The sequence below is a fragment of the Centruroides vittatus genome, unplaced genomic scaffold, assembly GCF_030686945.1.
Source record: "Centruroides vittatus isolate TY-2023 unplaced genomic scaffold, ASM3068694v2 contig_596, whole genome shotgun sequence".
NCBI lineage: Eukaryota > Metazoa > Arthropoda > Arachnida > Scorpiones > Buthidae > Centruroides > Centruroides vittatus.
Window position 1 is genome coordinate 529,049 of NW_027122360.1, and position 27,715 is coordinate 556,763.

The 27,715-nt window shown below is 33.7% G+C and overlaps 1 protein-coding gene across 1 annotated transcript in view; it reads right to left on the reverse strand.

Moving 5' to 3' along the window:
* cyst (rho guanine nucleotide exchange factor 18 cysts) overlaps positions 1 to 27,715 on the reverse strand; it is a 218,426-nt gene that overhangs the window by 164,634 nt on the left and 26,077 nt on the right. Inside the window, 2 exon segments of the mRNA XM_067275154.1 lie at positions 14,671 to 14,833; positions 15,000 to 15,052. Coding sequence (XP_067131255.1) covers positions 14,671 to 14,833; positions 15,000 to 15,052 — 216 coding nt within the window.

Genomic DNA, 27,715 nt, shown 5'->3' on the forward strand with positions numbered 1-27,715 from the left:
CCGCGAGTATAAATAGGTTAAGAACCACTGCCCAAGGGGGTATGCAAAGTGATATTTGGGGGTATGCCAAGTTTTCCTTCAAAATACTGTATGTGTCCTATACAGTCAAAATATAGTAATTCTAATTCAAAATGTAAATCTGTAATTTAATTTAAATTATGTATATTGTTTAAAATAAATAAATAATAAATAATTTGACTTTTGACTAAACACACACACACACACACATATATATATATATATTCCTTATAGTGCAAGCAAATACAGTGTGAGGTTTTTATTCATTTATCACAGCTTCAAATTCCTAGGTCATCCTATACACGCAAACAAAAGATCCTTTACGTTTTTGCAAATAATTTTTGTGAACAACATGTTCGCATTTTCTACCAGATGCTCACCCTCTGGTGTTTAAAAACAAAAGTATTTTATCTGGGTCGTTTCAATCGTTCTAGTGTATTGTCAGGAGTAAAGATGAATAGCAACATGAAAAGCAAAGCTTTTGAATTGAATTCCAATTTAAAATTCCAAAATCACGTGGGAGCCCGATATGAGTTTTAATCTGTTCCCACGTGAAAACAGATGATTATTCAGAAATCAGAATTCGGAGAAACTCATAAGTGTAATCGACGGAGAGTGGATTCGACTGTTAAGAATTGGCAAAAAAAAGGTTCCGGATTGTCCAGTTTTATGTGAACAAATTATGTTGTCGATTTTACAAAATTTTTCCTTAAAGTTTAAAATGCCAGTAATTTTTTCAGGACAATGTGTGCATTTATGTTCATTTGATATTTTACTTGTGATTAAACAAAATTAAATTAGAATTGTAATAATAAATCTAATTTTCTTTACTTTGATCTTTAAAATCACATCTCGTCCTATATGCGAGATCATCTTGTATGCGAGCAAATATGGTATTATATTAGTGATGTTGAGGCTGAAGTTTTAAACGCAAAACATGTATGTCGGACATTCGGCGCCACCTTCCCGTAAGCCTAGAAGTTTGACAATGCCATTTGGAATGTCGAGCGTGATTCCACTGACTTTCCAAACACCATTGTCAAACTTCTAGGCTTACGAGAAAGCGGCGCCGAACATCCGACGTACACATTTTCGTGTTTAAAACTTCGGCCTCGACGTCGCTATTATATTATAGAGGGTACAACTTAGAATTACTGTCGTCTTAGGGGTACGGGATCAAAAAAGTTTGGAGATCACTGATCTAGAGTATATTACATCTCTGTGTCCATCAAGGACGATGCCAGCCAATGGGCAAGAAGGGCAAGATGATGTAAATTGATAGAGGATATGAATTGTATGTAGGTAAAATAAAAACAATTCATAAAGTTTTAATGATTTACTATGTACTGGAAAAGAAATATCTTAATTAAAACATTTTTTTAACTTACAGGAAGCCTAAGAAGATTATTTTAATTAAAACTTAGCATTTAAATAATTTTTTCGAATTTCTGGGGAGGGTAGCTTCCCCCTCCTGCCCCCCCTTGGCAACACCCTTGGTGTCCACTTCAGATGTTCTTGTGAACTAGGACTTGTTATACCGAGGGAAATGAATCACAATTTCTAAGTAAATCACCTTTAATATAACAAGATTATTTAGGGTGTTTTACTTAGGTTAGGTGCTTTTACATTAAAGGTGTTTTACTTAGAAATTCATATATTTCATTCTTTTTCAATTACAAATTTTCTATTAATGTAGATTTTCCAAAGTTCTTGAAATGAAAATTTTTGTAAAATGAAGAATGAAATAGGTTACAATTGACCTGAACCTATTTCATCCTTTTTATCACATACTACAATGTTTTTCATATTTATCTATAAGAACAAGTATGGGAGTTTACTTGAAATTCATGCAAAATTATTAAATCAGTTACTTTTAACTAAATCTTTCTTGATAACTTATTTTCAACATAACAATTACAAGTTTTTAGATGTAGCTGAATACCACCTGCAAATACTCAAATACTAGAAAGTCTTTGAAATTCAAAATTGTGAATATTACATTAATTTTAAAAAAATTTATTCAAATATCTCAAATATCACACCATATGTACAGCAACAGTAGCAGATCCAGAAGTACGAAGAGAGTTAACTCGACAATTATTAATTATTCAAATATTATTAAGTACCTTTGTCAAGCACTGTTAATAAACAAGTGCTTGACAATTGTATTGCAGATGGTATGATAAACCATATTTGCTATCATAAATATTTTTAAAAACAGTTTGAAGTACAAACAAATAAAATTTTAATTTTTATTGTGTCAATAGTATTATATCTGCCACTGTGTACAGATAGTTCCTTTTAGGCACCTTTAGTTTTATTTGTGACAGGAAAAGAAATAAACTATGCCCCGAATATATTAAAATTCTTGTTTTCTTAAATAAAAATCTGCAGTAGATAAGAATGAGAACAATTCTTTGTTAATCTATTGTAGTTGAGATAAGAATAGCTAAAAAAAGCTACTTTAAAACTTAAATTAAAAATTAAAAGTTTGAAGTTTCATTTTTTTAAATTTAGTCAATTGTTTTCCTTTTACTTTTTGTTTTACTTTATTAATTTATTAATATATTGAAATAAATAAAGCAAGTTAAATAATAAATATTAAATAAATTATTAACTAAATAAGTTATATAAGATAATTAAGTTGACCAAGTATTTGGAGTATTCAATTATTCAGGATCTGATTAATATTCAAATTCAAGAAAAATGAACCACCACTCACCACACCAGGATATAGTTAATTGTATACTCTGAACCAATTACAGTATGTACAGTACATAATGAAAAGAACTGATGAAGAACGCGGAAGGAGTTCGAAATCGTTCGTTTTTGTTTGTTTTCATTATCTACACATCGTAATTGGTTCGGAGTACATGATTATTAAATGATATTTGGACATCTCTAAATTTCTTCTAAACAGTTTGCTTCATTTCAAATACTAATAATTTTTTTTCCTTTTATCTCAATTTATTCACGCCTGCAATTCAATATTAAAGACCTGCATTATTGTTATATTGCAGACTTTTAATTTACCTTATTTGAATACATTCTTGTTCTTCAGAATTTTACCAATTGAAACAATCTTTCTAATAGTTTATGTATAACTAGGTCAAAAGAATTGATATCTAAATGTAGAAACTGTTTCTAAAATAGTGCACTATATTAACATTCATTCATTATTTAGGTTTAATGTTTTTTTCTATTCTTCTAAACTATTTAGCTCTGTTTGCATTGACATCAAATTAAATTTGCCAAAGAAATTCTATTTTATTAATAGAGTTTCTACATTATTACTGTTGTTGCCATTTATATACCTTATATAGTTTATGTGATAATTTATTAATTCGGATCATTTGAAAAATTTTTAAAAATTTCAATAAACTGATTTTTAAAGCTATTGTAAATCTGATTTTCAATAACAATAAATTTTTAAATCATACAATAAACAACTTTTATTTTTTTTATTTCTAAACCTTTAAAAAAATTAAATAGATCTTATTCGTAGTGAATCTTGAAAATGACGCACTCGGAATCAATTACGACGCGATAACAAAAATGTTATCACACTGTAATTGGTTCAGAGTGCGTCATTATCATTAATCTGGTGTGGTGAGTGGTTATTGAATCTTGAAAATGAAATATTGAATTTCTAGAAATGTTTATCCAAATTAAAACTATCTTGATCCAGGCTTCTAAATATATATTAAAAATGATACATTTTCAATATAGTTTAAATCTATCTACCACTGAAAATGTCCATTTGGTGTTCTTTTATGCGGGAAGCAATCTGTCTGTAGATAGCTCCAATGTACTCCAATTCATTTCCAGTTCAATGGTTGGTGAAGGGGATGGAGCATACACCTGGAGAATGTCACCAAACTGGTGGTCTTTGGCATTTCTAAGGAGAGAAAAAATGTGTGCACTCCTTTTGTAGGTCAGCTTGATGTTATTAGTGCATGCTATCTCTCTGCTTTTATCCTTTCTTCCAATCCTTCAAACTCCCTAATATCTACTCATTCTGCCTCTATTTCCTTCTTTGAAGTTATTTCTCCTAATGTAGTTCTAATCAAGTCTTTTTTTGTATTAAAGTTTTCACTTAAAATAACCATTACATTTTTTATTTTGTAATTTTAAAAAATCTTTTTGAAACCAAATTTTAAACATAAATGCACGGAGAAAGTTTCAATCTGTGAAAGGAACATGAATGTCAAAATGCTATCTCTTGGTAAATAGGAGCCAGTGCTGCATTGTATATGACTGTTGTACATTTCAGATTAAGGCGGATTGCAGTTCCTGAGATGTAAATGGTAGTATGGTGTTCTATGATCCCCTAACAGACTTTTTAGAAAAATTGTGAAAACAAATTCATGAAAAGAAATTCATTGTGAAAAGAAAATCCATTTTGCACCACCAGGTACAACATGGATTTCTAAGAAGTCTATAGGGAGACTTCTTAGAAATCCATGTCATCAGCATACAACATGTTGCATAGCTGGAATAGTGTTTTGTTTTCTTCACATCGGTTATTGGTTTTGTGTGATTTTTAAACATGTTGCATTTGACTTTTCAAACACTGGCTCCATTTTCCAATTCCACAGCTTGATGATGTCCAATGGAATGTAGACAAAAACATTTGCATAGGTAAAGGATTTTTTGCTGGAGTTTAGGCTTTTGAGTAGGGTGATTGAATATAGTATATCCAGCATTTAGCTTTTGTCTTTTACTGTATTTTTGTTCATCAGAATCCAAAATTTATATTCTTGTAATAATTTACTCCATTGAACTTTAAATTTACCTGCATGACTTATTAGATTTATTTATCTATAATTTTGATAGTTTCTTTTATCATTTTTTACAATGGAAATAATCTTATCAATTTTCCAGTGTTTAGATATGCTATTGAAAACTCAATCATTGACATTAAAATCAAATTTCCCATACTACAACTCAATTCATTTTTCTTCTAAGCATTTTATTTTGTTAAGATGATTTTAAAGTATATTTTAGTTTCTTTAGCATTATTTATAAATGAAAATCCATGTATGCTGAGTATAGTCAGTTTTCATTATTCAAATACATTTTGTAAAAACATTTTTTGTATTTTTTGTTTTATATTTTCTATATTTATATCTTGGAAATACTGTATTGTTAATAACACATTTAAAATTATATTTCAAAACTGTTGTAGATAAATGCTTATTGAACAGCTAGCTATCTTCACATTTTATCCAGGTAATTTTTAAATTAGGAATATTTGGACCTAATTTCTTTCAAATTCTTCTTGTTCATTATTGTTTATAAATTTGTTTCTCTTTTTTCATATTTGTCTTCTTTGTGTTCAAATTTTATGTTAACCAGTTATTAATGACTGTCCAGAAAAAAATTTGCACAAGTTTGTGTAACAGTTTTTATTGTATGAACTAAATAAATAGTCATTTAAAAAATGATGAAAAGCTGTACATTATCTTTTATTTTTGTACTTCTACAAGTTCCTGTTGTCAAATGTAATCAATTCAACTTTGGTTGTGCAATGCAAGTTTCTGTACAAGAGTTTGGTTTACATTTTTCAGACAGTCTTTTATACAATTGATCAACCAATCCATGTTTGTTACCTTCTACCCCTTTTCATAAACAGCTGCCTTGAGAACCAGTGGCGTAGCGAGGGAGGTGGAAGGGGGTTATCGTGCACCGGGTGCCACTCGCAGAAAGGCGCCCAAATGGTCTCCAAGACAAACTATATGTTTCTGGAGGGGAGAAAGGGGTGCCAATAAAATGTCGGGTGCCAGTTATGTTCGCTACACCACTGTTGAACTGCCAAAAATACTTGACTGCCCTAATTTCCAGCATATTTTCAGAATTGTCATCCTTTTCAATGAAGGTAAGTCGTCTTGTCACAAATAATCCAATATAGTTTTGGCATAGTATGAACTTGCTTGATCTGGCCAGATAACATATTCTGCTTGAGAATACAGTAGAGCATTGATTATCTGAATTCCGATAAACAGAAACATCGGTTAACCGAAAGTGTTCCAGTCGGCAAATTCAAATTTTCTCCCCCCTCCCTGCCAACCTAAACTGTAGGCTTACTTTAATGTACTACTTTATATAAGATATGTGTTTGTAAGATGTGTGATACAAAATATATACAGCACAGTTTTGTGTATAATATATTTTTCGAAAATGATCAGTTATCCGAACAACCCCAGTACCGAATTGTTTCGGATAATCGATGGTCTACTGTAGTTCTTTCAAATATAAAGAATCGAGCAATATCGTATACATTAATTTAAATATTGTTCGGCATTGATAGCAAAACTTTGTTCTCTGATCAGGGCTTTCAGTCCCATTGCAATCCAAACTGAAGTTTTGCCCTCAAATTTCTTTTTCTGGAAAACTTCATGAGTAAGTGTAGAGGAGATATCAGTGGTATAAAATCAACTATTACCATTGATTGTTGAGTCCAAAAGTGTAAAGTAAGATATGACATCCATAATATAATACAATGTCACTTCATGCCAACGTTTATTATATGATTATAATCATATAAGATATGACATCTAAAATGAAGAACCTTTCAGAGAGCTTTTGCAATAACCTTCCACACTTGCTCTTTGCCAGTGATTTTACATATCAGTTCTGTTCAGAATTACCTGCTTCTTTCAATATTTAATATGTGTTTTTGTTTCCAAAGCCTCTTAGAACCAACTAAAAGTAATTTTCAGTTACAGATTGAATTGAAATCTTGTTGCTGCCTTCAAAGGTACTTTTCAATCATTTCTAGTTGGTTTTCATTAGAATTTTCACTTTTCTACTAGATCTTGTTATTCTCTGTGGTGATAACTCACTGTTGAAACATTAGAGAATGCAATATATAGTCCATTTTGAAGTTCCTTCATTTGCAGAATGATTTACAGTGAATTTCCCCCTTCCTAATGTTTCATTTAATGTGTGAAAGTTATACACTCTTAGGCCAGGTACAAATGAGTCGACATCAAAGCAAACCGATCATCTTTGATGTTGAAACAAATTTGCCTGCTTGCAATTGACCGGTAGACTCAAGGTCGGTCCTTTCAACGAAATGTAGATAGTCCATTTGATGAAGAGCATATTCAACTTGTTGGTTCTTTTCATTCAGTGATTAGTGATGCTCATGCACAGTCAATCATCAATCCATGGCAATCATTGACAGTAGCTAATGATTGCTGTGAATTGATGACCAAACACAGATAAAAAGCAGTTACGTGACATAAAACCTAATTTCTGTCTACCTGTCGAAACAACTACATCGACTCGTTTGCAATGGACATTAGGCATAAAGATCTTTCATTGCCATTTTGAAAGAAGCAGAAAATCAAATGCAGATAAATATTCTAGAATGTTTCACAGCATCCCACATATGAATTGATTTTCATCAAATAAAACTTTTTGATGTCTTTAGGATTAATATGTATTTCTGGTTCTTAAAAAGATTAGTTTAAACACAGATGTGGTATAGATATATAAATTACCTACTAATTAAATATATATATAAAAACTAGATAATATATAAATATGTAATGACCGTCGATGGTCGTCGTGTTAGCTTATATATACTGGAGGAGGCGATCGGACCGAAGGTCCGGGTAGCGTAACTGGTAACGTGTCTGCACGGATAGCAGAAGTTGCGGGTTCGAGTCCCGCTTCGGGCCGATTTCTTTTCCTCCAGTTCCAAATTATTAAAATTATTTATTTAATTTAATTATAATTATTAAGTTTAGTAAGAGATGACGCCTAACGCCGAACTCTAGTGCCAAATTGTCTTATTAATTATTTATTTATTATAGCCAACTCTAGCCCGATAATTCGGCTCTTGTGGATGTGTAGCTTTGTAACGGGTTAGTCGTTATTTATTTATATATAAATTACTATAATAAGTATTTCTATTTCTTTTTCCTAAATTCTTAAGAAAACTATTTTTGAAGATATAAAATTAATGTTGACTTGATTAGAAGTTTTGTTAAATAAAGTGACTTCTTCCAGTGAATCAGATATATCTCAATACAATAAAGATTTCTTTCAGAAAGAGACTCTGGAGAACCTGGGATTGAATCTAGACAACTAAAAAATTTCAAGAATTTTTTAGGATGGTCAGCCCGAAAAATTCTTAAATATGTCAGGCCCATCCCTTGCCACCTGATGGCTTCATTTGGATCTTGCCAAGCCCATGATGGGCCTGAAAAATGCTCTCAAAGTAAAAAAAAAAATCCCTCCAAAAATTTCTAATAAAGCAATTATATTTCATTTAAATTATGTAGTTTAATAGTGTTTTATATTTAAAATTTGCTAGTTTTCAATAATGATATGATGCTAAGTATGGCGCCATCTTTTATTGTGTAAATGACTAGATTGGATGTTTTGAACTTTACATTCCTATTTTAAGCATGTTGATGACCTGGTGTCAAGTAGGATTACTGAGATCTCTAGTTTATAGTTCATAGAGTTTTATTACAGAAACAATGAAACCAGTTTATAAGCCTCACTTGCATTCATTAGTTAGTTATGCAAAATGCAGCAATGTTAATATCTTAAACAGTTCTGAGTTTATGCATTTTAAACACACTTCTCTCATTCTATCATAATACTCTTCTTGCTACAAATAAAAAAAAACTAACAAAACTCTGTAATATTTAAAGCTGAGTAAATATAAACATTATTATCCAAACTCTGTTTCCAAATTTAATCTGATATTAAATTTGAAATATAAAACAAATACTTAAAAGTAAAATAAATGTGACTAAACTGTTCCTAACTCTATTTTTAATTATCATCACGCTACAAGATTTACTAATCATTTTAAACAATAGATTTTATTATTATCACGTTTAAAATATTCTAACATTTTAAACTTTTGTAATTATTAAACGATCCGCAACATTTTTATCGGGCTACGGCCATTCAAAGCAATTTGGCTAACGAGTAAGAAACGTCGAGCCATCGTATCTTAATAAATTTAATAATTCTAACGTATGGGGTTATATACACCTTTTGTAATTAGAAATTGAAATAAATAATATAAAATTTTTAAATATTATATGAAAAACTTTAATGGACTGCATTTGCTAATTATGTCTTTAGACAGTAATTTCCATATAAATGTTGATTCTATTCCAAAAATATTTATTCTGAGAATATTCACAAATCATAATTATAGAACAACATAAGACAAATGAACTAGTAAATAGAAAGATGAATAATAATATAAAGAGATGTCTGATACATATAACTTGACTAATCTGTATACATTCAAAAATGAAATATTTAGCCTTTACAAAAACTCTTATAGATTTGCATACAAATAATTCCACATTGTTTTTTAGGAGTACAGAAAAGTTAAATATTAATAAAATTTTCCTAGTACTTTTGAAATAGTTCCCTCGTTCGCAGAGGCACAAACTAAAAATTTTAATTTTTAAAAACTCGTATTATCCGAATTATCTTCTCGTAACTTATGCCGTTTCCACCGCATCCAAAGATAAGTAACATAATTATCGATTTCAGAAATTATTTATCTCGAAAATCGCTTTTAATCAATGGCAGCAATAAATAAAACCGTAGGTAATATGGCATAAAACAGAACAACATATTCCTCGAGTATCGGCAGTTCATCATTCTAAAGATTTCGAGTCCGGAAGAAATTAATCAAAAATAAAGATTTCGTAGATTTATCGACGTACGGTACAATGCCTTTCGGGAGGTCTCTTAAGGGAAACCGGCCCTATTTAGGTGTTACTAACGCGAAGAAAACTCGGAAAACTCCACGCGACCCGCCCGGCGGCGAGGCACAAACCCGCGACCGACTACCGGCATCCACGGTTTTATCCGCCCGGCCACCGGCGGACACTCGGAAATAACAAAAAAAATTTGTTCTCAAATATACGTATACCGTATATACGTCTGTATCTACAGTATGTGTGTTTATATACATCAATTCTTAGTAAATAAAAAGTGAAAAAGAGCACAATGATAAGTTATACAAAATTAAGCATTACACGAAAACATCAGAGAAATGGTTTTCTTCGACGATATTACGCATACTAATTATTATACATATAATTACTATACACATATTACATACTATATTAACTACAAGTATAATATACTGTTTACGAGCGTAATATAACCAGTACGAATGTCTAAGCAACAAGTGCAGACACGGCAGTTACATTTTAAACATCATTTCAGAAAATACGAACGAATACCATAGGATTTATAATAGACATATGTTTAATGCTTCCGCTTTTTTAACTAGCTTGAAAATCCGAATACAATCTTAATAAAAATGCAGTAATTGAATCGATTGTCAGAATCGAATTAGTAAACACAAAATTGAGTTTATCAGAAAAAAATAGCAATGTATTACTAAGATATACATTAAATTTTATAGCAATGAAATTTTAGCACAAGATCTTTCAAATTTATTACTTCAATATATTTCAAACTTAATAACGAAGAAATTTTTATTATAATATCTAAGATTTTGCAAAGAGGGCTGCCATTACCGGGAGCCAATATTGTCATCTTAATGTTTTGTATATATTTATGGAAATTCTTGAATTTAAAATAGAAAATAGTAAAATAGAAATTTAATAGTAATAATAAAATAATAATATATTTTTCGTCGTAAATGGTGTTGTAGTACCGAATATGCCGCCAGGATACGCTCCTTTAAGAGATTATTACGATAAATACGAATATAATGATCCCAAATTTACATTTCGCATTAAGTCTTTCCCTAATACGCCCCGCCGGCGGCTTAGCGGATAAAACCGCCGAACGCCGGTAGTCGGTCACGGGTTCGCATCCGCCCAACGGATCGGCCACGCGGAGTTTTCTAAGTTTTCTTCAAATTTCTAATCCCCAAATAGAGGACGGTTTCCGGTAGAAAGTTCTCCCGGGAGACATCCTCCGTCGACAGATCGCCTACACGTCGCATCGCCTCATCCCATCAAACCAAACCTTTCCGAAATTTACACTCAAAATGCAAAAATTCCATTTGGATCGCGCACACCCCGCAATAAATATTTTCCAAAATACAGATTGATATTTCAAATTTAAGAATATTTTCAATCGCTTATTCAAATGTCGACAATGCTTCTTTCGTCATTCCCGACAAAGATTAGCGTAATATCCCAGACATAAATCTAACAAATATTAAAAGATTCGATAAACGTATCGTTCCGAATCGTAACAACAAAATCTAATAATACAATTTTTAATGCGTAAATAATTACAAAACATAAATTAATTTGTTTAGTTAGTGTAATGGATAAGCCATTCTTCTCGTCTAGGATGTACTGTACAGTACAAAAGTTTTCCAAACTAATTTTTTTTAAATTAATATTTTAATAATAAATTAATCCATTAATTATCGTCATTATTATTAAATGAAAAATATAAATTTAAAAAATTTTAAACCGAATTATTTCATTACTGTATCGGCAGAATTATGTGAAAATAGTGGCATCTCCGAAAATAAATGCAATATATAAAGACGCAACGGGTCGAAAACAATTTTGAATTTTCAAAATAATGTAATCGATATTCTTGAACCGAAAATAAAGTTTATTTTAGTTTTTTGACAAATATTTTTATAAAAATGACAAATGCAACTTTAAAAAAAAATCTCTACTGGTATTTAAAAAGAAACTTATCGTCATATCTAAAATAATTTATTAAGATTTAGTAATTCTTTTGTACGAAAAGTTTTATGGATTATTTATTTTAATGGAATTTTTTCTTATATTCATCAATACAAAATATTTTCCATCTATCGAATCTGTTACGAAAAGTGTGAATAAATATATATTTTTAAAGCATTTCGATAAGTAGAAGTGGAATAAGCTTAAATTTGATTTTTGTTTAAATTTTTAATAGTCAAATTATGGTGAAAACTCAAAATAAATTTTAACAACTAAATGTTTTTATTTAAAGATAATAAAACAAAACTTTATCTGCAAAAACATTTATAAATATTCTTAAAAACATTAAATAATATAAACTATTGCAAAAATATTTTTACGCGATATTTTAAAATTAAAAGTAAGTTTATGAACGGAACTGTCCACGCAGCAAAATATAGTGGTGGAAACGCGGGGTTAAAGACCCCAGTTCCTCGGTCGTAGTGCTTCATTCACCACAGTTATAATGGATGAAAGAATAAGCGTGCCCGACAGAGAGAAATTGATATAGACGTCTTTCGCTTCTGTTTGGCATTCTATCATCGGTCCAAAGCCCATTCCACATTTTAAGAATACTCTACTAAAGATAAATAATCGAAATATTTTTATTTTTTATTGTGGTTATTATCGAACTTTTATCTAATTTTACAGATAATTGTGATATCGGTAGTTAAAAATTTTAATTATTTCAATGAAGTAAAGATTTTGAACATATTCCAACCGATAAATCGTGATGTCATTACAGATATATACAATTGGAAAACTGTTGTATATAATTGAAACACTGTTTAATCAATTTCTACATTAGTTATTGCTTAGAATTGCTTTATAATACTAACGAGTACACTTTCTACAAATAAACTTTGAAATGTGCAATTATTTCTTTAATATTAATGTTAAACAAATTCAAACACAACAATGCCTAGTCATACAACGTAAAGGTGCATTAATTACAGAATAATAATAAGTATATATATATATATATATATATATATAAAGAGATATAATATATATATTATATTATATCTTTATTTACAAAAGATAACAGTAAAATATTCATAAAAATCGTTTAATTTCTTTCCATTAACGAAAAATACCGAAGATCGCCAGCACGAAAACAGTGATTTGTCATATTTTAAATAATAGACGTACAGACGTACAGTACAGTACAACGTGGAATCCGGAACAAGTCGGAGTGGGTGGGCAATAAAATAGTCAAAACTTTTATACGAAAACATTATTTTGATGATTGTATTACCAAAGGCGTGGGTAGTTTAACCACTACGACTCGAAAAATCATCGAAACCCATTTTCGTTTAAAACTCGCCGAATTACGAATTACGCAATGGAGTCTGCGTCATCGAGTAAAACGTAACCGAAAGTGACGTCATCCAACCTCGACCCCGTCTAGTCGGTGTCGGAACTAGCAAAATAAGCTACAGTACGGTACAAAGTAATAACTGTGTTTTTCATCCCAGTGTACGACGGCGCGGTAAAGCCAATGGCGAAAAGACAACACGCGCCACAACAGACGACAGTTATTAAATCGCTTTCCACGAAACATCTACGGGCAAAGAACGCCCCGCACTTACTTTCGATACACCAAATTAAATCACGACGACAGACACGGTCTAACCCACCTTCGGACCATTTAATAAAACAAAAACGTAATCGTTATAAGCGGGAGAGTTCGAATATACACTAACTACGACACCGAAGGTAGTCGTATCGGACACGAGCGACACGTACGCTAATTCAAAAGTTAGTCATTCGAAAGTACCCGTGGCTGCCGAGAGACAAAGAAACGAGTTCCTTTTACCCATTAGCGCAACAAACGAATTATAAATTTCTATTACTTTCCAAAGACGAGAGAGGGGGAACCGGTATGTTCGGGGCCACCGCGGCCGTCCGTCCGATAAATTTGAACGTAAACGGCCGGGCTTCGATAGTAAAAGGAACTTATAATTTGTCGGCCGAAGGGTGGGAGAATAACCTAAATACGTCGGCTTAAGACGTGAGAAGTAGGTTAAAGGGATAAAGGAGGTAAACTTTAACTCATTTCTATTAGCGACGAACCGATAACGTCCACGTCGTAGGGGGAAGAACGGTCTATATATAGAGATTGGAGGAGACGGCAGAACAGGTTGGATGGGCCACCGACCTCCAATTCGATATCTGAGACCGAGACCGAGATCGTTTACGGCAGCGGGACAATAGGAAGAGGAAAGACACGCAAAATGGCATTTACAGAAAAAATCGTTTCCAGTAAAAAGCGAGAGGGTATTTTTATTCGAGACTCGACCACAATGACGGCGAAAACAATAAAGGTGGAGGGACGAGCGTAAACTCCACGGCGTTCGACTGTACCTATTGGAAAGGCGAGGAAAGTGTCGGCGAGTGGGCCGAGGAGGAAGATGTAGAAAAAAGGGTGCACGGGCCGGAGAACTGGTTACTCTCTCGTTACGACGAACGGTCGAGAGAGAGAGTAATTACGAAAGCGGTCAACGGTCCGTAAAACTGGGCGGAGCTTAACGCCAGGTCGGATGGCAATTAATCCGAGGAAGGAAAGTAGGAAACGAACGGCCCGTATCGTTTCTATAAATGTACTTTCTGCGCCTCCGTTTATCTCGTCGGTTTAAGCGTCCATTAAACGTAGCCTTTTGTCGACAAATGGCTTCCGATTTGGCGTGTCGGACGTTAATTTAATGAAACGTCCGTCTAAAAACAGCCGCCGGCCAGAGAAATTAACGCAAAGTGTCGTTCGGTTAATACGTATCGAACAATAGGAAACTCCGACCGGCGTAACATATTATAGTAATAAACCGGAACTTCCTAACGTCTTCTATTGGCCGAGGCGCACGAATCGCCGTAATCTCGTTAAGTACGGACTCGTTCCGGAAACGTAGAGGATGTTTATCTTATCGGAGGCACTTACCCGGTACGATGCCTCGAAGAGTCGGGCCGTCTTTGGCCGCGGTGTACGTAGCCGGCGTCACGTGTCGCACCTTGGACCCCGTGTACACTAGATAGAACTGCGAGTGAATCGGATCGTAATTCGAGCCTCGAACGTCCACCTCCAAACTCAACTCCAGTCCACCCTGAAAATACCAAATTGCTGTTAAGAATAGAATTTACTAAGTCGACTCCTTCCGTTCGAATCCGATATTTCCCGTCGGAAGGAACGGAAAGGTCGACGTCCAGTTAATTGTAACGAAAATTTTATCACGAATTTAAACGTTTCCACAAGTATTTAGGGTTACTCACGTAAATGGGCGAACTGGACGGCACGGGACGCATGGCGCTTAAACCGCAGGATCCTGAAAAGAGACGAAAAAAGAGTCGAGCTTAAGTGAAAGGCTAATCGAACGGAACCGTTAGAGTAACACCTGGTATTAATAGGATGGCAACAGATGACATTATAAACAGGAAGGGTGGTCGTATTTTCTTTTGGCCTTAGGCCGCTATTCATCTCGGTCGAATGGCAGCTAAAGTGCAGTAGACGTACACTATCGTTGTTATTTACATTAGCTCCTTCGAGAACCTTGAGATGATCTATCGGAACACCCACTAGTTTTAGCTGTTAACGCCGTGTGTAATGCACGGTTCCGTTTTCTACAAATAGAGCCGAAAAAGGAATGACTATTTTATCTCTCCCTTTTTTTCTATTAAATTTTCGGAAATTTACGGTATATTTTTATTCTTGGTATCCGCCGGTTAATCCCTCGGCCTCGACCCACCGAAAACGCGCCGTTGGCGGAGGGGTTTTTGAAAAAGCGGCGCTCGCCCTCCCCGGGATGGCGTAAAACTTCCACAAATTATAATGGTAAAAGCGAATGAATGAGACGCGTAATTTTACACCCCCGACCGCGGGACGCTTTGTCTTCTCCTATCGATGCAATGCCGTATTCTATAATCTACCCGCGAGAAACCCAAAAATTAATAAATTAAGTAAAATCTATCCACGTAATTATTTGTCGGCAAGCTTTGTCGCCCCCGCCGGGAAATTTTTTGCGGACGTGCGTGCGCCAGAGTACGAAATTACTTACGGATTCTAGGCGCAATGGGCCGATAGAAAATAACAAATTATCCCTTAGAAATACGAGTACTTCGTAATCGCTCACTTAAAGTAAAATATTACTGGTATAATAGACAATATCGCTAACCTACGTACTAAATGAAGAATATAAAATAGGAAATTTAACAATATTTTAGCATTTTTCATATTAGAATATTAACCGAATAAAGAACTTACTCCCGAAGACGGTTGCTCCGGATATCGAGCAACGAATCTCTATATTTTTAGATAATTTCGACGTTTAAACCTTATCAAAAATAAATTTATAGTGCCGTAAAACAATATAAAATTAAAAAGATAATTCGTGTCGTTAAATAGACCGATGGATCCCACGCAATTCGTGTCGAGCGTTAGTCAAAGGCAGAGGTGAAATCGTCCGAATCTATAATGCCCTATCACATTATGTTTATCGTAATTTTTACCAAACGACGCAAAAAATACATCTCGTGACGTGTGTTACATATAAATATAAACACTCGAAACGTCGTATATGCGTACGAAATAGGCGTAAACACTTAACGCGCAAATATAAACCTTATAAGAGTCTATACGCGCGACGAATAGGACGGAGATAATTATTGCTAAATTTCCCCAATTATAATATCGTTTATCCTTTAACATATATTTAGAATTGTCCACGCTTATCGTAATTCTGACGCGTATTACCTGCCAGATTTTTCGGAATTACTTTCGTACGGAACTTTAACTAGAAATTCTCACGGAGAATTATCCGTAACGCCCAACCTATAGATAAAAAGGCAAAGAATTTTGCCATTTACGCGTCGATTCGGATTTATTATTGCGTACGAGAATGTGGCACGGCTACAAACGGCTCGGTGAGGAAAACGGTCGTCCGTTTCCTGTAAAACGACACAATTACGAGAGAACAATTATTTTTATATCGGGATGAACTTGAAAAATCTTTTTCTTATTGTTAAACTCTAGTCTGTTCCGAAGATAACAATAACAACATTGTATTAATAGCTCTTGGATCTACAGAAAAGATTTTATCGGTTTCAAAATACGATAAAGAAAAGTATGATATTGGCAAGTCGGTTCCAAAGGTCGTTTCGCCCGACCTTCAAACGATCAAAACCAAAACTCGCTTCGTCGAACGATATCGTTTTACTACCCGAACAGAAAATAAAATAACCAGAATGTAACAGACCCGGCTTACGATATTCCGCAAAGTCTCAATTAGTCCGATGATTTTACCACTTTCCTGCCGCCACGTCCACCTCACGTAAACAACGAGTTGCCACAGAAATGCCTCCGTTGCCTTACTTTTTTTTATTTTGTACTAGAAGGTTCGAAAATTTACGAATGAGAATACAGCAATTCGTTGCTCTTTATTTATTAAATTAATGTAAATATTTTGGGCATAACATCCTGATACAAACGGAAAATAAAGTATTTCTGACGTGTCGCTATATAGAATTAACGATTTCGTTGCGTATTGAACTAATTAAACTGAAAATAACGTTAGGAAATTAAGTTTTTCTTAATAAACTGGGTGCGAGACAATTTTTTACCTCGTTTGAACTTCAATTTTTTTTTACCTTTCATTAAAACCCAAATGTCTCGAAATAAAATATATCAATATTTAATTTAAATTTATAATTATATATATATTTATATATAGTAAGAATTCTTCGCAATTCTCGATATAAATTTAACACTCAATTAACCAATATATTTGCGAATTGTTAAATAATGGAGCAACTCAAACTATTTCGTGGCATTTCTAACAATATTTCAGAAAATGAACGAAACCGGCGCATTAAAAGCAAAACAAAGCAGAATTAAAATGAACTTATACACGCCTAAACCCATACAGGAATATAAAAAAAATGAATATTTCCGAAAACAAAACTTGTTTGACCGATTACCATTTCGACACGAACTGGATCCGTCCGTAATTTCGTTTGGGCAATTCGAAACGAGTCGTAATAGTTTTGTGTACCCGACACTATTAACGAGACGATAAACTCGAAAATTACGCTATAAAAAGCGGACACGGTTTAAAATTATATTCGATATTGGACAATAAATCCGGACGTTATTAAAGATATCGCTTTTTGTCAAAAAATCCGCCTCCGTTATATTAAAAACAAAAATGTTAACGTAATAAAACCGCAAAACCAGTTTCGTACCGAAAACACGTTACGACGACGAAAAAAATATTTATGCATTAAATTCTGAAACGTTACAACGTGAATAAAACATAAAACAACTCCCCTATCGAGTTTTTCGAAACGAATCTGGCCAAAATACACCTTACATCAAACGACGAAACCCGTAAATTTCGTCCGGACGGACACCCCGATTAACATTTGTTTTTTCCCTCCGAAACTAATTAATTTGTTTCGAACGGCGAACAATATAAATACCTATTTATAGAACGAAACGTGGCGTGAACAATTAGCCAGTTAATGAAAACAAACAATATTTTAACGGAGCGTAAGGCGCGTCAAATATAGTATCTCTGTACTCTGCCAATGTGTTTTAAGTACGGCCAGACGACTATTTTGATAAATAATGACACGTTCGGACGTATCAGATTCCTTTCGCGGACGGAGAAAATGTCTTTCGAAGAAATTTCGACAATATTATCGACGAAATCTAAGAGGAGAAACGAAAGGGCACGGCCCCTACCGGCCTATAATTTAAAGATCCGTATCTGTACTAAAAGTCCTATTTTCGTAGACGTAATGGTGGAAATGCTACCAATTGGTACATCCGAAAACGTAATGGTAATAATTTATAAGCAACCGGGTGATGGATAACGTAGACAGGACGTAATGCCGACGTATACGCGCTCTCGTTTCGTAAACACCGTGGGAGATATTCGTAGCATTGTTCGAAGAAAATCGTGAGTCAATTTAAGAGTCCGTTATCGGCCAACAATTAGAAACGCGTAAAGACACCACCTTAAACAATTCCCCTTTTTCGACCATTTATCAAATAAGGTCGGCGCGGGTAATATGGAAAGATTTCGAGCAATAATAGAAGGCGCGGGTTTATTAAGTTTAATCTTTCGGCAATGTATTTATTCCGAGAATAATCGGATAAATCGGACGCAATTAGTAATTAAAAGAAAACACTCTTTTATAAAACAATGGAATTACCCAACTACGAAGTTTGCAAACATCAAAGACTGCTATTAATTAATCGGTTTAACTGGTAAAATAATTAACTAAATCCTCTCGATTATTTCTTATTAAATATATTTTCCCAGTATAAAAAATTATAAAATTTAATGGAAAATTTATTTTATCGGCTTCTAAAACTCGTTTCGAATTGACAAAGCGCCGTTACGTTTGCGTAAATATCGAACAATTCGTCCGCGAAGAAGTCTGCCGTAGAAAGTCTGCGTAATTTACAACGGTTTAAAGATACGGCACTTACGTATAGAACGGTTTATAAATTACCAAAAATGACCCTTTCCTTAAAGGTACGTCAAAATGTATTACGAAAATCGGTATTTACTGCGTGTTATCGAACCCCGGTTACGAAATACATTATTCTCGTTAGTCATTGTTTATAATATTTCCTATTCGACACACCAGAATGGTCAATAAACTATGCGATTTGGTGGCGTCGTATCTGCTCTAACGAATTACCGAAAATAAAATTAAAAATAAAATATAATGGCAAATAAGATTAGTTAACGTAAATATTAATCAGATACAACCGTAAAGAAAAACACCTGCCATTTAATCGAAAGCCTCCATTTTACGTAAGCGTATTTGAAACTTGTAATTATTCTACACATTTTTTATTATAAATAATGTTAAAGCGTGAATTTTTATAAGACAAAGCTTAATAATAAACACATTTGCTTTATAAGCGTGAGTAGCGCGTAGATACGGCACAATATTTCGGAGCAGAGCCTTAATTATAAAATAAATTAAATTAGGATTTTCTAGAAACCTATTTGAAAAATGCGAATAAAAAAAACATCGCATAACGAAAAGTCGATGTTAATTAAATTAATAGTGCTGACCTACTTGTTAAAATCTCAAATAATAATTAAGTTTTACATAAATCATTTTTTTCTTCCTATCGTGCCTGTCTTATTACGCTTCACTATTTTTTGTACTCGAACAGTTCGTTGTAAATTTAAAAATTACCAAAAAATAAAAATAACACGAGGGGAAAAAACAGAAAAAGAAAAAGAAGCTGCGAGAAAAACACAGTCGGCAGTTTCTCCGAAGACACGGCTACTTTCCTTACAGAATGTTTCCTCTTACGCATAAATTTCTACAATATATTCTTGATAATTTACGAAAAAAATAATTAACGCTTAAAACCGGGAAATAACGGCGCGTACGCGTGGCGGAGCCGAATAATCCGAAAGATACGAGTGGAAGGAATATTCGATAAAACAAAATACAGTTTCATCGGCAGCTTCGAATGGCCGCTGGCTTACGAAATACCAATATTGATTCTGCCAGGGGACTCTACGTTTGTTTTTGCACGGATATATTTGTTAAACGTTAATTTCTTCGCGAGAATCGCGCTTCTCTTTTGTATATATTAACGGCACGGTAATGCCGAGAATTAAAACGGAAAAATCGAAATCGCCTACCCGTGGCCTACAAAAGCAAACTTGTGTAAAGATGTTAAACAAATATGCCAACTAGAGAAATCAATACCTCCATTTCCAGATGGAAGATTCGACCTTGTTCGTCGACCCTCCCCACAGGTTAATAACAATAACAACAATGATAAAATACTCTTGTTATTTTTTTCTTTTTTGTGTGTGTGTGTATAACGGCAAAGTATCGGAAAGGCCCGGATTTTATCGGGATAACGATTAATTTTCGAGGAAGTTCACGCTTGGCAAACACGATACAATCGGCAGATTCGATAGCGAACTGGATGCCAGCTAAATTAAAGATTTGGCTAATCGATAATTATAATATTCCCGTAATATTTACATTAATGGCCGCGTATGAGATTAGATAGTGGAAACGCGACTGGCGTGTAATTGCACCAGATTTCTAATAAAAACATTATAAATATTTCAGAATTTACGTCACCAGAAAAAATCTATGAATATTCGCCGTCAAATTTTTAAATAAATGCAGCCGAGAACGACCGTAAAACTGCTTGTTCGAAATCGTTAAGAATCGGTCAGCCTTTTAATATTAAACTGCACAATTTAAGTAACCGATAAGGACCTCTTTCGAATGTTCGCGAAGAGAAAACAAAAAAATAACCATCTCTTAAGAGCGCGAGCGCTACTTAACACGCAACGTCGGATTTTATTGTAGTTATTACCTTATCTTTAATGTTTAAAAGTTTATAACAAGGCTTATAATAATCGAATATTTCAATAAAAGAAAAAGCCTAATACTGTAAGTGTCGAGATTTGTTATTCTTAACCTATACTCTATCTTCTAACCTACCAGTGTTTAAGATGCGACGATAATAAGTATAAAAAACGAGCAATTATTTATTGTCACGCGGTCACACTGCCGGGCTGCAATTTTTAATCATATTTTTAATTTATTTCATTTAAAATATACGCTATCCATCTCAAATTAGTAGTGTTTTTTCCCGTACGTCATACTTTTCCGTTAGCAACGAAATCGTGCCCGTCGTCTATCTAACACCTTTCGGGGGAGGTTTTCGAATTAAAATTAAGGTGACTTCCGGTTTGCATCGGAAGTTCGTATCTAGTTAGTCCGGGCCTCTCGTCCTTAAGCTTTTCATATCTGGTCTGTAATTTCATTTATGTAACATCGTTCTCGAGATTAAGGAAAGACAGACGGACGACAGTGGGGATTTACAGATCTATAATTTTTTTTTCAAATTGTGGCCCAATAATACAAAACAAACGAATCGAGTCGATCGGGTTATTGCCACAAATGGCACCGTCACATCGCGGGCGAAAACGTCAATTGAAGAGCATTTTCCGATATTGGATTCGAGTTACCGGTAATCTCATACTCGTTCCTTTAACGGTTAATTTGCCTTTTATGAAATTATACACAGGTAAACGGAGATGACAGTCCCTGTCTAAAGACTACGTTAATTGTTTCCGATGACATAACTGACAACTCGCGACAAGATTTCCACATATACCGTGACGTTTATTTAAATTTCGTTTAGTAGGAAGAGTTAAACCTCTTAAACGACCGAATTTCTTCTAATCTGATTAAGGATGACGATTCTTAGTTGATTTATTAAGTGATTAATAGTTTCCGCGCCGTAATTATATTTGGATGTGACGAGGATACGAAGTTAAGTGATAAGATTAATAATATTCTGCTTCGATCTTTCCCCCACGAAATGCGCAATGTGGATTAAAAAATCTTCCACTTTGTTTAAAACATTAATTTTAAGGTTAAAAACTATCTAATATGATTTAAAATAGGGCTCATAAGATGTGTAAGAAATAAAATTGCAATTATTACTTTTATTGTCTATAAATATGTTGTATTATAAAAATATTCATAAAAATTAAAAGAATAACAGAGAAGTTATTTATTATTAAATACAATTAATGGAAATATTTGAATGATAACTTGGAAATGTTAAAGAGTTAACCAAGAACCTAAAGAGCCTTTACGTGTTTTTATAGTGATCATTTCCGAATTTTCGACAAACCATTAAAAATACGACGTAAAAAGAAGAAAAATCACGAAATGGAAATTAGCCCGCTCGAAACGATCCGGTAGAAAAATTAAAACATTTTTCTATTCCCCAAAACTAACGAGCGTTTGGTAGTTGGAATCGACTTCCTCGTTTTTTTCCGGCTAAACATCCGGAAAAAGTGACTAAATAAAATTTTCCGAAAAAGTATCGACGGGATATGTCATTGGTGAAGTTTCAAAAATAAACTGTGACGACAGTTAACTCGTTCATTCTTCACCCTATTCTATCAGTCCCGTCTCCGCGGTCCTCGCTATTATATAACCCGCATCCACTTAATCGAATTAACCGGTTTCTTTATTTTTCAAAGACCTATGCAAATCGAGCGAGAATACGGTTATATTCTTCTCTCCCCCTCGATTTTGGTCCACCTAGGACCAGTCACCCGATAATTATAAGTACACGAGTAACGTCTTACCGAGGGTCGTGTCGCCACCTGGGAGACGTGACTTTTTTTAATTCAACTTTTATAATTTAACTCCAAACTGAAGAGGGACGTACGGTCGAAATGCATATTGGAGGAAGAAATTAAAGGTAATAATGTAAAAGAATAATAAAAGAATCCCGTCCCAGGTGTAATAAGTCTGAAAATAAAATCGCCATCGAATTAACACGCGATAAAGTTTTATTTTCTTATCATTTTAATTTGTGCGGCGAAACAAGGAAACGTTATTATACCGGGCAGATTTGCTTCGGTCGATGTAAGGAAACATACTGCTATAGTATTTCTATACGCAGTTCGATGCGTACGGACGATCTCTGCCAAAAACCGTACGAAATCTTTCAGTCGGATGTTATACATTTCTATCGAATAACGGCAGAAAAATCTATTTCGAAAATATGCAAGAAATAACCGACTCGTCGAACCGTATACTTATTCTCGAGTGTTAAATCAAATCGATACCTATTTGGTTATTTATAGTACGGAAACTACACTTTAAACGCGGGGCTGTGTCTGATAACGGCTCAAACACGTGTCTCGCTGTAATAAAAATTAGTTAAGATTATAGTTTTTCGGTTAACTGGTATAGAATAAATTAGTCTAGCGATAGCACTCGCTAAGTCCGAAAATTTGAACATCGTCTTTAATGGCTAGAATCTGTTTTAGGTCTCTAGACATTAAAATATATTAAAATCTTCGCTCGAAAAACTGCGCTACGTAGTCGCTTTACGAATTCAAACATTAAGTTTGGTTAAACTTGGCTTAATATTTCACAAAGGTCGATTACAATAAATAACTTACACATTCGTATTTACAACGATAAAAAATCAAAGATTAAAACGAAAACTCGCGAATAATCTCGAAAAATTCAAAGTTATCTCATCTTTAAATCCACTCTACTCCGGGAATCGAAGAATAAGTTTATACAGCGACTCGACCAGTTAATTCTCTCGCCTGCAAACAAAATTCGGCCTTGATTTTAATACATTTATTTTCAAATAAATAAAAAGGTGATATTATATAAAAGTTTTAAAATACGCGGCCCGAACAATAACAAATTGAATAAATCGATTAAAATATTTCTAAACCGGTGGTTAGAAAAATAAAGATGCTATTTACGTATACTTTTTAGTATTCAAATTTTCTCGTTTGGTCATTCCTTATCTCCCGGATGGCTCTTCGGCATTAATCGACGACTTATCCAAAATTGTGTGCAGTAGATTCTTCAGAATTCTGTCGAGTAGTAAATCGTATTTAAATTAAGGATTAGAAATGCCTGTCTTAAACGAATCTTTTCACGCGCAACTGACATTCTTTTCTATATGACGCCTACAGACCGAGTAAAGAACATTCTCCAGAAAGATTATTCTTGGCATATTCAAATATTTTAATTTATCGTAATACTATTCTTCTCGTACAGAGCTCACGTCCACCTTATCTAACATTTATAAAGATTCCAAAGTAACTAGTCGAAATTTCTCGATTTATAAACGAAAAGACATTCTAAAATGAATTCCACTAGCGGGAGAAATTACGGGTTAAGACCTAAATCTATTCAACGATTCGTATATATTTTTTAAAAATCTTATAATTTTCGTAGTGAAATAAGTGTGAATATTAATCGAACCGTAGAATTAAGTTAAGTGAAGCGAATAATGCCATCAGTTCACGCTTTAGCGCTTTTACGCGTACTTTTCGAACTTTTCAAATGTAATCGCTGCGTGTTGGGATTACGGGAGGAAAAACTAGATAATTGCGCATATTCTGTAGTTTCTATCTACCAATTTTAACGGCCAATAAATAAATTTCGTACATTCTCGAGGTACTTTTCTAAATATAAAGTTATAGTAATGTCGCCATCCTATTTAAACACCTAAATCAATTGTACGTAAAAATCATAAATACGGTTTGCAAAATATATTTACGTGTCTGAAATATGCAAAAATATATAAATATTTATCCTAAAAAATTTCTCTTAGAATAAACATTATCCGATATATAAAAAAACTTCAAAAAACCACAATTTATAAAAATGTTTCCGTTGTAAGCCAATAATCGATTAAACGTTTCTGTATTATTTTAAAATACAATGTTTGATTTAACGCTACCATTTGTTCACCTCGGAAATTGGCACTAAATCGAGTGTGGTACTAAACTCGAAACGACGAGATCTCGCGCGTGTTTGGCGATAACGAGGTGGTTGGCAATAGAAAAATCGTACATTTAGTAATTACTCTATTTAATATTTATAGGAAAGGTTCGTTTTCGAGCATCGTTGGCGGCTTTATATCGAGGTTTAACTTGTTTTGTTACGTTTTTAATAAAATTTTAAGTGTTTTTCTTACGATTAATTGGCAGAAACCGTTATTTAAAATTACGGTTCGTATAACGATTCGCGTAAACGTTTCGACGAGTAACGAAACATTTGTATCGATTTTTCACACTTCGATTAAGATACTCCTACACAAAAACTATCGTCATTAAAATAATAATAGCAGCTAACAGTAAGCAAAAAAATTTTTCTACGAAGCTATTTATTAATAGAGGAATTTCATCATTTAAATTTTTCACTGGCGAACAAATCATTCCAAACAGCATTGTTAACATACGCAATGTTATTCTCCTTGCACAATATTTATTATATTTTTAGCTCAATAGAGATTCTAAATCTAAAAAAGAGCATCTTTTATTATCATTCAATATAATTCTAAACGAAATTTACGGAATTATATACGAATATATTCTTTACTATTAAATTGCTTTTGTTAAACGAGTTCCGTCATCCCTACTTTATCCTTATTGTATCGAATTCGACGGAACCAACCTATTCGTACGAGAAATCATCGAATGATCGGTGAAGTATGCAATAATTTATTGCAAAAATATTAGTAATTTCATACAATATTAAATTTGAAATAAAAGATGATCTGTTTACGAATTACATGGAAAAAAAATCAGCTTTCTGACGACGACGATCAAAATGAATTAGTGTTAAGCCAGAATCTTCGAAAATAAAATTTAATTACGATAAATTCTAGAAATTTTTTTATAAATGTTAATTCAATTTAAAAAACTCGTCTATTTACATATTATGAATGAAATTCGAACGAAATATCATCGCCAGGAAAACTACAATTACGATAATTCTTAATTTCCTCGCGATGCTTTCGGAATGTAAATAAAGTAACGAGTTTGTCCACTTCCTGCAGTTAAAGGCAAAATAACGAAGCACTTCTTCGAAGGTTGCCAAGAATTTCAAATTAAGTTGTTACACGTAAAAGGAGACAAAAAATTGAAAATAAAATCAAACCGGAGGTCGAATCAACAGTAAATTATAACGTATCTCACAATAAATCAAATCGCGCTATTTTGTAATACAAAAATAATAAATTCCTAATCTCTAAATATTCCGTTTAAAAAAATCCAAGGGGTGAACGTACGAAATGCCTAATACTAGTTATTTATTTCTGACAAATCTTTAAAACGTCTCTTTAATATTCCGAAATAGATTAACGGATGACCGGGTAAGATTTCTGACATTTTTTACACCCGTGGAAGTCAAAATTTTTTAAAAGTAACGATTATTATGCGTTTTTTTAGGCTATATATTTCGATTTAAACATTACTTACAATGATAAAAACTTTCCTCCAAATAAAAAATAACCATATTATAGTCCTGCAATTCCAACGAGAACCGAGAGAACGGTAATTGTCGTCGTAGCAAATCCGTTACTTCCATTAGTCAAAGAGAAAAATAATTCGGGCTTTCCTCCGCTTATTCGCAATTTCGACAATCGCCAGAATTTCCTTCTATTTATTAAATCCGTTTCGGGGAGGAAACGAAAATAAAGGGGAGGAGAGGAACGAATCGCGATAAGGAATGGCCGCGAGATTTTAAAATACAATCGAAATTCCTGGGCAGCCGGAGGACCGGACGACCTTAGTCGATTTACACGGGTCGGCGGACGGTCGGACTCGTGGTCAAGCGAAGAGCTGCCACCGAGCGGAATCCGATAATTCGGTTCGCGTCGGCGGAGGAGATGGCCAACGCTAGCTACAATCACGCCCGACAAGCCAAACGACATTCCGAGTCGAAGCCGGAGCGGGAAAAAACCTAAAGTCGGCTTTAACCAGTGAAGAAAGTGCGGTCGACTTCCCGGATTTGGGACTCCGCCCCTCCAGTCACACGCACAAAAGAGCCAGAGAAGGAAGGAAACGGGTTGCGTAGTGGCTTACAAACTGTCGTTAAACGTCGCCACTATCGGAACTAACAGTCGAAATCGTTTCGATTCATTCGCGCGTCAATGGCCGGATGAGATATTTGCACGCTTCGCCACTCGACCCAGACCAAACGATCGACGTTTTCTTCCTTCTTTTATCCAATTTTATCCTCTTTCCAATATTTCTTCTCCGTCCCATTCCGAAATCCCCGATAATTCGTTTTAATTATAAGCCCACGGGACATCCTACATCCCGTACCACCGGCAATTCCTCCCCTCTTTTTTGGTCATCCTCTCCGTCTGCCTATCCGAAGACAACTCCGGTCGAGCGCTTCCGGCGCCACGGCTTTGACGAAAATATAATGTTTTAAAATTTAATTAAATCCAAGACCGTCCGTATTAGATTCTTTAATTGAAACGAACGAAAACTGTTATTTTCCTAAGTGTTAAATAATCGTTTTAACTGTTACAAAAATAAATATTGGAAAAAACAGCTTTAAGTTATCCTTCAGATTGGAAAAATCAAATACAAATAATTAAAATCGATTAGTATAACTAACTAACAAAAAGCAGCACCCCA